This window comes from Lissotriton helveticus, chromosome 7 (assembly GCF_964261635.1).
Source record: "Lissotriton helveticus chromosome 7, aLisHel1.1, whole genome shotgun sequence".
Taxonomy (NCBI): Eukaryota; Metazoa; Chordata; class Amphibia; order Caudata; family Salamandridae; genus Lissotriton; species Lissotriton helveticus.
Window position 1 is genome coordinate 63,805,541 of NC_136068.1, and position 13,503 is coordinate 63,819,043.

The 13,503-nt window shown below is 44.1% G+C and overlaps 1 protein-coding gene across 1 annotated transcript in view; it reads left to right on the forward strand.

The window, feature by feature from the left end:
- LOC144768926 (uncharacterized) overlaps window positions 1-13,503 on the forward strand; it is a 282,473-nt gene that overhangs the window by 234,978 nt on the left and 33,992 nt on the right. The window contains exon 14 of the mRNA XM_078652934.1: window positions 12,899-13,165. Within this exon, the coding sequence (XP_078509060.1) occupies window positions 12,899-13,165 (267 nt within the window). The remainder of the gene's footprint in view (window positions 1-12,898; window positions 13,166-13,503) is intronic.

A 13,503-nucleotide genomic window follows, 5' to 3' on the forward strand; every position in this document is an offset into this window, starting at 1 on the left:
CAAAAATAAGTTGTACAGGTTGTCTGATGATGTCAGAGCCAGCATCAAGGTTGAGGTAAATAAGATGCTGAAATTGGGGGTAAGTGAGCGCTCTGATACTCCATGGACCAGCCCAGTGGCGCTAGTTACCAAACATAATTCCTAATTAGGAAAGAAGGGCTCGTGGTTCTGTCTGGACTATAGAGGATTGCATGCAGTCACTAAAGCTGATGCCTGCCCTCTATCTAGAGCTGATCAGCTCATTGATAGGTTAGGGTCTGCAAAGTACCAAAGTATATTTGATTTGACCTCAGGCAACTGACAGCTTGCCATAATGAAGGATCAAAGGAGAGCTCAGCTTTTTCCACACCAAAGGTTTGCCTTAAAGAATGCACCTGTCACCTTCCAAAGGTTGGTGAACAGGGTCCTGTCTGGGTTGGAGCAGTACACAGCATCTTATCTGAATGATATAGCTGTGTACAGTTACACCTGGTATGATCACCTGGATCACATGAATTGTTCTTTTTGCGTTAGTCACCATGAGTGGGACGGTATGCCCAGACGTGGGTCCCATGCTCTCCATGCCACTGGAGTCAAGCTATCCTGGCTGACGCAGGGTGAAACCCCAAAACCGGTCCAAGGATGCTTGTTTCCAGTCCAGGGAGGACCTGGCCTGGGAGTTTGGGCTGGGCTGGTCCCATTGGCCACAGGGCCAAGACTGATTGATTTGCATTTGGCTGGGTTCACACTGGAATGGCATGAGGAGCAAAAAAAGGATGGATTTAGGGCCAGATGTTTGCACTGGGGTGAATGTATGACATTGTTCTGCATTCTGTCCATCAATTTTTCTTTTTATATTTTTCACCATGAGTGGGACGGGTATGCCCAGACGTGGGTCCATGCTCTCCATGCCACTGGAGTCAAGCTATCCTGGCTGATGAGGGTTGAAACCCCCAAACCGGTCCTAGGATGCTTGTTTCCATTTCAGGGAGGACCTGGGCTGGCAGTTCGGGCTGGACTGTTCCTATTGGGCACAGGATCAAGACTGATTTGCCTATGGCTGGGTTCAAACTGGAATGGAATGGGAAATAAATTATAGATTTAGGCCTAGATCGCTGTACTGGGCTGAATGTATGACATTGTTCTGCATTCTGTCCTTCAGTTGTTCTTTTTGCATTTGTCACCCTGAATGGGACTGGTATGACCAGACATTGGTCCCGTGCTCTCCATGCCACTGGAGTCAAGCTATCCTGGCTGATGAGGGGTGAACTGGCATCTCTTCTGGACTGGAAGCCCGGAGAGGTCCTTCAGGTGCTGAGTGATGTGGACTTTGGAATTAAAGGTACTTCCAAAGTCTTAAGCTACCTTATTTTTGATTATATGTCACCCCTTAGGTCTCCCCTAGGTGCCCCAGGGGTAGAGTGCCTTGTAACTATAAGCAGGGAGATTATAAAAGATGCCATGTTGAGGTAAAAACTGCCAATTTGGTTTTCCCCGTTGTAGCATATTGACTCCATAGGCTAACATAGGAATACTGTACTAAAGTATAACTAGTGATAGGAGTGAGATAAATGCATACTTCAAAATATTAAAGTGATAATTAGAATTAAACCAACAACTTACCAAGGTTAGATGTAATCTAACAGCTTGAGAAGGCTAGAGTTATCATAACTATCACAGAAAAGAAGTTATAGAGCTTGCTTCTCTGATGTTCTAAAATCAAGCCTTCTAGCAGCCTCTCCTGAATGAAAATGTTTTTATTCTGCGCATACTTTGCCCCATGGGCGTCAAGGCGCCTAACATCAAAACACAGCTTATCACTCCAGGGAACGTTCAGTTAGAGATAGGACTTCCTAAAGAACCATGTCTTTAGCTCCTTTTTGAACAACTCAATAGATGGCAACCTCTTAAGCTCAATGGGAATCGAATTCCAGAGCTGAGGGGCCACCACTGAAAAGGCCCTAGCTCCCCATCTTGCCAGCCTGACCCTTGGCACGACAAGTTGGAGCAATTCAGCGGATCGAAGGCCTCTAACTGGGACATAGCGAGCGAGCAAGGAACTAATCCCACTCATTGATTGATTGGCTAGCCTTCGACAGGCTAAGCCATATTGCTCTGAAGAGGAGTAAAGTAGCCTGCATAGACGAAGCGGACATCAGGTGGGAGGAGATCGGTGGGAGGAGATCTGTGGCTGCAGAGCAAAAGGTAGAACCGGGGTGGAGTAGCCAAAATGCTCTTTAAAGAGGGAATGACATATAGGACAGGACACACGGTCATCTCCACATACTTCACCTCCAGCCAGAAAGAAGCCCCAGAAATTGAATTAGCAGAAGGGGAAGAAGAGAATTGTTAGGGAAACGTAGCCATGCTAGTGGGTTGGGAAAGCCAGATCTTAACCACCAGGAGTTTCTCCATTTTGGATTTTAAAGGAATAGTGCCTTCATGGACAAATATATGCTACACATTGGAGAAGGTTGCCATACCTGAGGGTGGCACCCTGCACCCCGTTGTTCAGGGGTGCCCCCCTGCTTGTCACCCAAGAACACTGGATAAATATGGGAGAGCTGCCCAGCAACTCAGATCCATGCCTGAAACTACAAAAAGAAGAAGGACTGCCCTTTTGGAACCCTGGCCCGTACCAAGAGGATTGCACTCTGAATGACTGCACATGCTGCACACTTTGGAAGTACTAAGGACTTTGCCTTGCTTTGAAAAGCGAAGGAGTGGGCTCTCTGAGAGCAACAGGTTACAAGAGCTCCACCTGCCTCATCTCTAGCAAGAAGCCAGCTCACAACCTTCAGCTAGACTTTAAAGGATTTGGAAAGGTGCATAATGGGATATGTAGCTCCAACATCACAAGAGCAACTCAGAGCTTCTGGAACCTTAAATTGGTGTTGTGGGCACTTTGGAACCCCAAATTGACCTTCTGGAAGAAGATCCAGAACTTTGAGAATATTTGGAAATTTTTGGTCAGAATGCTCCGTAAAGTGACTGACCTGCCAATGAGAATCAAGCCAGTGACATTGAACCACGACTTGGCCTGAAATTCAGGTTAGCCCCACTCAAGCTCCCGAGCCTTTCGTCATTGATGAGACATCCAGGAGTTGACCAAACCATTGCTCTGAGCCAGTCTGCTGCCTTCCAACCCAAAGCCAGCATGAGGAGGAGCCTCACTCAACATCGAGAGAAAAAACTCAAAAAAGTGACTAAATCCGAAGTTAAAAAATAACAAGTCGCTACTGTTAAGTGTATCCGACCTGTGCTCCATCAAGATCGTCCGGAAACTTTGACTTTGTCCCGGTGAAACATGGCAAAATGTGCCTAAGTAGCACTTTTGGCTTTTAGGCACAAGAAAGTGTTTATTCTCTTAAAATATTTCCTATCTTCATACATTTGTGTTGGATTGTAATTGTGTGCTGTGTCTTACTTATTTCAAGTGTTGGTGTTTTTAAATGCTTTACACACTTGTCTCCTAAGTTAAGCCTCCCTGCTTGCAGCCAGCTAGCAGGGTTTGAGCAAAAGAATCATTGTGTGAGTCCTTGACGGGGCTTTATATTGTGATTGTGGCCTTACTACTTGTGATAGGTACCTACGTACCCCCACTAATAAACCCCATTCCAACACTTTTGCCCTCCATCTCAGTGAAGAACCATCCGCCAGTAACAAAACTGGCCCTAGGAACAAAACCTGCCCCCACCCTTACAGCTTTTTGATGCCCAGCACAGCCAGTCTGGACTTGGCAGCACTGGCTGCTCCCCCTGCCAGAAGAAGATGAGGGTAATAGGCTGCTGTTTCAACCAAAGTCTCATGCCATTTTTCCAGGTGAAATTACTGCAGAGTAGAATTTAGTACAGGAAGTAATTCTGCTCTCCCTGACTCATGATATCTGAGCAGTGATTATTAGTGAGCCTTCACTTCTAATGGATTTTGGGGGTGTGGGAAGGGTCATCAATTTGAAGCAGCAGAGGTCCAACCACAGGTCTTATAAAAAAATCTGTTCACAATTGAGAAGCAGGTGAGGTGTCCTCAACTGTTCTAACAGAGATCATTTATACTATTTGGAGTCTTGGGGGCATTCTTAATAGCCCCTTGGGCCACCGGAGCATCACTTTTTGCGACAACCCTGCAGCACAAATCACAAAATCAAATTGATAAAGCTGATCATTTAAAATAAAATTATTAATTAAGCTGATAAGTTGACTTAAATTATTAACATGAAATCACACAAAAAAATGACACATAGTCAAAATGTGCAAAATGCGTTAGCCAGTCATGTTCACTGGTAGGTCACAGTTTTAGTTCTGTTTATTAAATAAAAGCTTTAGAAATTGCTGAATTCTGCACAAATGTATTTGACAGCTTGACCCTAATGTGACTTGTTAAAAATCTTAGTCATGACTACAAAACATACTAGATTTATAAGATGTATTATCTTCTTTAGGCTACATGTTCTCGTTTTCACCAAGCTTGAACTGCCTATCTATCTATCTCGTGTTCATATAATACTGAATAGAGAATTGCATTTTTTAACAAAAACTCTCACTTACATGAAATACAAAAAGCATTGACTAACTAGAAATCTTCAAGTAAATGTTTTGGCCTTTAGTATCGTTCATTGTCAATCAGCGAAACATTGAATACATGGTAGAATAGACTCTGCATTAAGCTTCCCTGGGACAAAGGTTAATGCTTTCAGAAACATGAATGTTAAGTGATATATGTTATATATTTGATAGTGGACTGTTGACTTCATGTGTTTTCCGTGGGCAAGGAAGAATAAAGACTGCTCACCATTGAAAGGTGTCTTTTCATTGGAACAAAGTGATCTAACCTGCAACAATTTTGTTTACATGTGTTCTTGTCTTTTATATTAACCCCTTCGCTGCGGAGGGTAATTACCCCGCTGTGCTGGGGGGGAGGGGGGCGCGCACAGTGCTCGCATGCTCATGACAAGCTCAGCTCGTCATGAGGCACGGCGCTCCTATGCTCATGACGAGCTGAGCTCGTCACAGGTGCACTGGTTCCCGTGGAACGCTCAGCACAGCAGGGCTGTGAGCGTTCCACGGCTCATGACGAGCTAAGCTCGTCATGAGCACCGGAGCACCGTGCCTCCGAGCATGGAAAAGGTTAATGTGTGATTCTAGTTGGAGTTAGGAGCGAGAGACCTAGGGACTCTCTTGGAGACATTCAACCAATTTTTACTTGTTCATTTTTCCCTGACGGTTGTAGCTACTACTGCTCCTGCTGCCACACATTTGTAGGTCAAACCTAGAATCAGAGCACATGCGCCACTCTGCGAGACTTGCTGTACTGGAGTATGGCATAGAAGTCCCACCCACTCTCCGCCCATATTTGTCATTGGCTTGTGTCCTTGTCCTTCGTAAATGCTGGCTTCTGATTCCTTAATAGGCTTATTAGTCCCTCCAATTAATTGGTTGTGGCGTTTTGCTAGGCCCTGTCTTTCATTTGGCTGTCTGTGCTCAGCGCTGTGACGCCCCCTGGCTGGGGCAGCCATGCGCTCTATAAATTGTACAACATAACATAACATAACATTAGTACAGCCTTGTCTTCATTTGTAACCTCCCATGGCGACTGACCCCTTTACTTACATTCAGCACGCCATGCGCGCTTTCACTTTCCAAGCAGCTTAGACAATGGCGGCCGCTTGTTTGCAATGCCATAGGTCTTATATTTAAATATGGGAACTATGGCATTGCAAATATTTTTTTAGCCACCAGCTCAGGACGGGAGCTCTTTTGCCTTGCTTGCATTCGGTCATTTGGCATCTTTGCTATGCCACAACAATCTGCGGTTTCGAATCCATGTCATGACAGGCAACAATGCTTGAATGGCCACGGTAATGGTGTCTCACTTGTACAATGTTCCAGTGAGAGGCATGGAGGCAGCTGTCCATCACAGACAAGTCACAGGACGGTGTGAGCCTCAGCACAGCCCTTGGGCCGGTGCGGCACAGAGGGGTGGTGAGGGCTTTAGCACCCACAGGGACTGCGTCCGCTCTTTATGGACACATAAACACACACACACTGGGGAGCTGTACAAAGTTCCTCAGACTTTATTATTCAACAGGACGAGGAAGCTTCAAGCCAGAAAAACATAGTCTATGAAGTAATTCAAGGGCGCTCCTTACATTTTTTTTGTTACTTTTTTTAACCAGCATAACTTTGTATCACTGAAACATCAGAGGCAGAAATGAGAAGTTGCTGGCGACTTGCAGCAGTACGTTGGGGCGGAGAGCAGCGGGGTGCAACCCGTTCATATCAGTATCTACCCCTTAATTATGGGCCTCATCTGATGTTGGGTGTTGCTTATCTGTCGCTCGTCTTTGAGTTGTATGTTTACGGACAGTCCCTTGGCCACCTGGATCTGCGGGCCCGGCTTGAGTGGGCTGGGTGAAGGCGCTATAACCATGTCGGCATGCTGTAAACACTTGAGCTTATTTCCGGCACCTTTTTATTGGGCACGAATAGTCTACCTCAGCCGCTTTTAAATACAGAGTGAATGGGTGCGCATACCTGACTGCTGTGACGTATGATTTTCTGCAACCCAGCCCTTTCTCTCAAAGACAGAGCAGCATGTGCAATATCATCATCATCATCAAAACACTTTATTCGATTAATTAAAATAATAAAAGGGAGACAAATTCATACAATTTAAAAACATACAACACACATATATATACATCATATATACACATCCCTAGTGCAAATCAGCAATGAAGAATACAAATGTGCAATATCTGTTATTCACATGCCCTAGACATTGCCCATGGCAAGGCCTCTTGCAAGCAAGGCCAGCAATATGAATTGTGAAGCATTTTACAATTTATTGGAACATTACAGCCCCCAGTGTGCTGTGTCCGACTGGTTTAGCAAACACATGGAAATGCAAGGAAGTGACCTGCTTTTGCAACAGGAACAACAACGTGATTTATGGTAGTAGGGGCTGCACACTGCAACCTCTCTAACCCCTCTCCCCCATCAGACCCAAGTTCAAAGGTGAAGTTATTTATGTTGAGCCTGGGCAGCGTATGCGCTGCACTGCGAGGCATGCTGTATTGGAGTATGTAATTGAAGCCCCCCCCCCCACTCTCAGCCCATATTTGTCATTGGCTTGTGTCATTGTCCTTTATAAATGCTGGGTTCTGATTGGTAAATAGGCTTGTTAGTCCCTCCTTAGTACCGCCTTGTCTTCATTTGTAACCTTAAGTCAGTAGGGCTGGACTCAGGCACTCCAAATAGATTATGAATAGTTTACTAATTCTTCACCTTGTTATGATAAGTTGTTGGTGTGCAGGAAAGTATCGCCTTCTGATCATAGGCGTGTCAGAATACTTGAAAGTTGCACTACCCTCATGGCGGAGCGTTCCTCACATACACTGCCAAAGATCCCAGATGGAAAACAATATTCAACTTGAGTGTGTTTATAGATTCCATTTTTCTTATTTGAATGTATCGCCCCAATGCATTTTGGGCACACATCTGCCCTTCATCAGCGGGTGAATTCGGAAACCTATGGCCTCTGGAGCTCGCGTCCTGTTCGATAATAAAACAATACTATGGGGTTGATTCCGATCCGGTAAAAAGCGCTCCGAATTGCCATTCGGAGCGTTTTTCCCCGTACGAATCATTCTTCCTGCACGAATGCTTTGGCCCGTACGAATCGCGGACAGGCTTTCCGTACAGGATCGTACTTGTGTGGTTGTACGGCATGTTTACAAATCGTACGGTCGGATTTCCGATGCTAATTCGTACGGGTCATCGACTGTGGTTCATACGGTTCGCTGATAATCGTACGGCACTCGACGGAAATGGATCGGACTTCGGAGGTTGGACGGTAGTTTCCCATTCGTACGGATTTGGCTAAGAATACGAATCGTACGGCGGATTTTTTTAACGGATCGGAATCGACCCCTATGTGTGCCCGAAATGCATTGGGGATATACATAATAATAAATAACGACTAGTCCTGTTACGGACATGCAAGAATGATGCATCTATAAGGAACATGTTGTGCATTGAACACGGATTGGTGTCACTATAACGCTGATTTTTACAACGCATTCCGTTACATCGGAATTTTTACAACGCAGGATCCATTACATCGGATGCCATTACAACGCATGGCATTACATCGCAGATGCTATTACAACGCATGGCATTACATCGTAAGTATAGGTAAGTATACTTTAAAAAAAAAATGTAATTAAGTTAATTTAATTAATTTAATTTATTTAATTTAATTTAAATACATTTTAAAATAGTAATTAATTTAATTTAATAAATTTAAATCTATTTATTTAATTTAATTTTAATAAAAATTGTAATTAATTTTAATTAATTAATATAATGAAATTATTTTAATTTAAATATGTTTAAAATTGTAATGAAATTAAATTAATTAAAATAATTTATTTAATTTAATTTAATTAAAAATGTAATTATTATAATTTAATTATTTTAATTTAATAAATATATTTTAATTAATTTATAAATGGTAATTATAATTTAATTAGCCCTAAGCACAAACCCAACCCTGAACTCTAAAAACACCCCTGTACCCCAAAACCCAAACTCTACCCTAAAACCTAAAAACACCCCTGTACCCCAAAACCCAAACCCTACCCTGAAACCTAAAAACACCCCTGTACCTCAAAACCCAAACCCTACCCTGAAACCTAAAAACACCCTTGTACCCCAAAACCCAAACCCTACCCTGAAACCTAAAAACACCCCTGTACCCCAAAACCCAACCCCTACCCTGAAACCTAAAAACACCCTTGTACCCCAAAACCCAAACCCTACCCTGAAAACTAAAAACACCCCTGTATCCCAAAACCCAAAACCTACCCTAAAACCTAAAAACACCCCTGTACCCCAAAACCCAAACCCTACCCTGAAACCTAAAAACACCCCTGTATCCCAAAACCCAAACCCTACCCTAAAACCTAAAAACACCCCTGTACCCCAAAACCCAAACCCTACCCTGAAACCTAAAAACACCCCTGTACCCCAAAACCCAAACCCTACCCTGAAACCTAAAAACACCCCTGTACCCCAAAACTCAAACCCTACCCTGAAACCTAAAAACACCCCTGTACCCCAAAACCCAAACCCTACCCTGAAACCTAAAAACACCCCTGTACCCCAAAACCCAAACCCTACCCTGAAACCTAAAAACACCCCTGTATCCCAAAACCCAAACTCTACCCTGAAACCTAAAAACACCCAAACACCCCAAAACATATACTCCTATACTCATACTTATTAAAAAAATTAATTAAATTAATAAATTTAATTTATAATATTTAAAAACATAAATAAATATTTTTATTTATTTTTATTTATAATTAATAATTATTAAATCAATTATATAATATTAAATAAAATAAAAAAAATTATATACTTACCAATATTTACGATGTAATAGTATGCGTTGTAATAGCATCTGCGATGTAATGCCATGCGTTGTAATGGCATCCGATGTAATGGATCCTGCGTTGTAATAGCTGCGTTGTAACAGCATTACGACGTAAAAGTTGCGTTGTAAGTGATACACACCATTGAACACACACTGAAGTTATATTGGAATAATTATCTCCAAATAAGAAACTTTTCAAAATGGAATACCTGAATAAAATTGGAATCTATGAACAGACTCAATGTTGTTTTCCATTGGGATCTTTGGCAGTGCACCCAAGGGACGCTCCCCAATGAGGATAGCGCAACTTTGAAGTATTCATTTGTAACCTCCCATGAGGATTGACCTTTTTACCTCTATTACACGGTACCTCCTATCTAGTCTGCAAGCATTATGGGTCATATTATCAAGAAAGGGCAATACATTATCGCCGCTTTTAGGTTCTGATGTTAACCTGGGCTTCTATGGGAATTCACAAGGGCATATTATCAAGCCCATTTTCGCCGCTTTAGCGGCAGTTTCCTGCCGATAAAAGCGGCGATAGTGTATCTCCCTTTCTTGATAATATGGCCCTATGTTCTTTAATGAGTTTCTACTACTGCAGGCATGACTTCTTTTCCTGCATCATTCATGGCATGCTTTCCTGCATCATTCCATGCACCTGTTATGTGCATACGATTTATATACATGGGCTCCGCTCCGTGTTTCAGTATGGCACCTGCTTTGATGTGCTGAGGCTCTCCCATAGTTATTAGATGTACACACTGGCCACAGCTTAGAGTGTTTACCCAGGGTCATGTGCCCCTACTTCAATTTCACGACACTCATGGATGGGGAAGGGGTGTTCTCCCGTTCCAGCCCGGGTTGTTCAGCATTTCCCACTGTACCAGCTGTGGCCGTGGGGAACAAGCTGAAGCCGCACTCGGTACAACCTGGTCCCAGATCTTTTCTCATAGTACCCGAGCAGTGCACCGAGGCTGGTGGGGGGAGAACTCTGCCCTAAGACCCTGCTGGGCTCACTGCTAGGAGGCAGGCGGGCAACTAGAGCCAAATTTCAGGGGGGGGGGGCTGAAAAATATTTTGGGGGGGGGCTAATTCTTCCAACCGTAGACAGAGTGACTGTAAGAAGGGGTGAAAAGGCAACAAAAGCCTAATTTACAAGTAAATGGTATTTTAAAGACCTGTTAAGTACTCGGGTGCGGCTGCAATTAGATGGTCGCCAGCCCGTAAAGCTGTGTCAGCCCGGGCTGACACACACGACAGGGGGGGGCTGAAGCCCCGTGAGCCCGATGGGTGTTGCGCACCTGCTAGGAGGGTTGCAAGTCTGAGTTTGCGGGGGACTTAGAGAGGCAGGCAGCTGTCACTCAACACACTAGCCATCATAAACCCTCTCCTCCACTAAGCAACACGCCTTTGGTGACCTTCCCCATCTCAGACAACGCAACCCACAACCGTAGATATTGCTGTTGCTATATCGGGATCGCAGGCAGCTCAGTCATTGTACCTCACCTTACTTCACTACGTTTTGGTACAGTTATACTAACATTCCTCACACGCAGTGCACACTAGTGCCTTCTACATTTTATATGAGGAAGTCATCCAAACACACTGCTTTTATCAATGCACATTACATGAAAGGCTCCTTTATGTGTTTCACTTGTTTCCAAGAAACTTAGCCCAGTGCTTGTTCACCAATTGAAATGTAACTGTTGACCGGTAGCAACATGTCGTTTCACCGCGTTAATATTGTAATTACAGAACACGTTCTACTGAAAATTAGAATAATAATAGAAACACTGGGCCCGATTCACAGAACTAACTTAAGACAAAATCCTAAACGTACTACCATTTTGGTATTCACAGAAGGCACTTACTCATTTTGGTATTCACAGAAGGCACTTACTCATTTTGGTATTCACATAAGTTAGGACTCCAAACTTTAGGACTCCTAAATGCCTTCTGTGAATGCCGAAAGTCTTAAAATGAGGATTTTTCTCAGTTTAGTAGTAGTAAAGGAGCCTTTCATGTAATGTGCATTGACAAAGCAGTGTGTTTGGATGACCTCCTTATATAAATTGTAGAAGGCACTAGTGTGCACTGCGTGTGCGGAATGTTAGTATAACTGTACCAAAACGTAATGTGAGGTACAGGGGGAAAGGACAAAAATACAATGCATTCCTGCCCCTTCACTTTGGCATTGGGCAGCACAGCAAGCTCACTAGCTGCACTGCCCTACACCAAATGCCCATACATGAGGGCCTTATTTGGGTCAAAATGACCTTAGGGATCTTATGATTTTTTTTTCCAGGTTTTGTGGATGTAGGACATCCACCTAAAACCGGAGAATGTCCTGCCCACCCTATTAAGATTGTATACCTCTCTGAGAATTCCCACTCGGGTGGCAGGGACATCTGTAGCATTTTAGCACATATCTCACTTCTACCAAAATTGTATTCTTCCTCTAAGTGTTTTCCAAACATTAACCTTCAAACCATCGTCGAGTCCAAACTCCCCTAAGAATCCCCACTGGTGCTTCCCCTTTGTATACCGCTCTGTTGCTAGCCCTCTTGTTTAGAAATAACAAAACATGCATGCATACATACATACATACATTCATACATACATACATTCATACATCCATACATTCATACATGCATACATCCATACATACATTCATACATACATACATTCATACATACATACATACATACATGCATACATCCATACATACATTCATACATACATACATGCATACATCCATACATACATTCATACATACATTCATACATACATACATACATACATGCATACATCCATACATACATTCATACATACATACATACATCCATACATACAACATACATACATTCATACATTCATACATGCATGCAAGTATTAGAATAATAGTTGGGCATATTACTGTCCAAAGGCAAACCAGTGTAGTGAGCAGGTTTCTCATTTACAGGAAACACCCCTCGACAGTGGGTAACGTCCAAACAGAGGTCCATTGTCTGCACCTGGGCCCTGGGGGGAGTTTGGAAAAAGTTTAGTTGTAAGACTTCCTCAGTGAACGTACATTTTGTTCGAGGTGTAGTAAACAACTGTCAATCTAAAAAAATGTAATGTTTTCCTGCTCTCCTGAGGGTAACATTGACCTTTATGAAATATAAAACAGCAGGCACCCGGAAGTCAAGCCTTATTTGTACAAAACATGCTGCTGGTTTTACGATTCTAGATTCCACGTCCAGATAGACCTGTCTTTGAAGATCAGTATCTTCATGGGACCCAACCCTTGCCTCTGGCCTGTTGTTGCAAGCACAAGGTGTGGTTGTGGAATGTTGGAACCTTGAAGATTCTTTCAGACGTCAGCATCTCCTCAGGCCGGACGTGTGATGGTGTCTGCGCCCACTCAGCCCACTATTGCTGACGGCTTTATGCGCAGTGCCTTATATTGTGATTGTGGCCTTATTACTTGTGATAGATACCTACTCACCCCCACTAATGAACCACATTCCAACAAGACTGCCCTCCATCTCAGCGAAAAACCAGCCACCAGTAACAAAACCGGACCCGGGGAGCAAAAACAGCTCCCACCCTACCAGCCTCCTGGAGAAACTCTTGATGCCCAGTACAGCCAGTCTGGAGTTGGGAGCACTCTATGGCTCCCCCTGCCAGAAAAAGAGGAGGGGAAGAGGCTGCTGCTGCAGTCAAAGTCTCATGCCATTGTACCAGGTGGAATTACTGCCAGGTAGAATTCTGTTCATACCAAGCACGTAAGGCCACCGCTGCCCCCGCGGGACAGGGGGGCCCCAACCTCCAGGGGCCCCCCCTCAGCACAGTACTCTGGCCAGAGACTCCTGTTTGAGGCCGGAGGCAACCTCCAGGGGGCCCCCTCAGCACAGTACTCTGGCCAGAGACTCCTGATTGAGGCCGCAGGGGGGGGGGCAACCTCCAGGGGGCCCCCTCAGCACAGTACTCTGGCCAGAGACTCCTGATTGAGGCCGCAGGGGGGGGGGGCAACCTCCAGGGGGCCCCCTCAGCACAGTACTCTGGCCAGAGACTCCTGATTGAGGCCGCAGGGGGGGG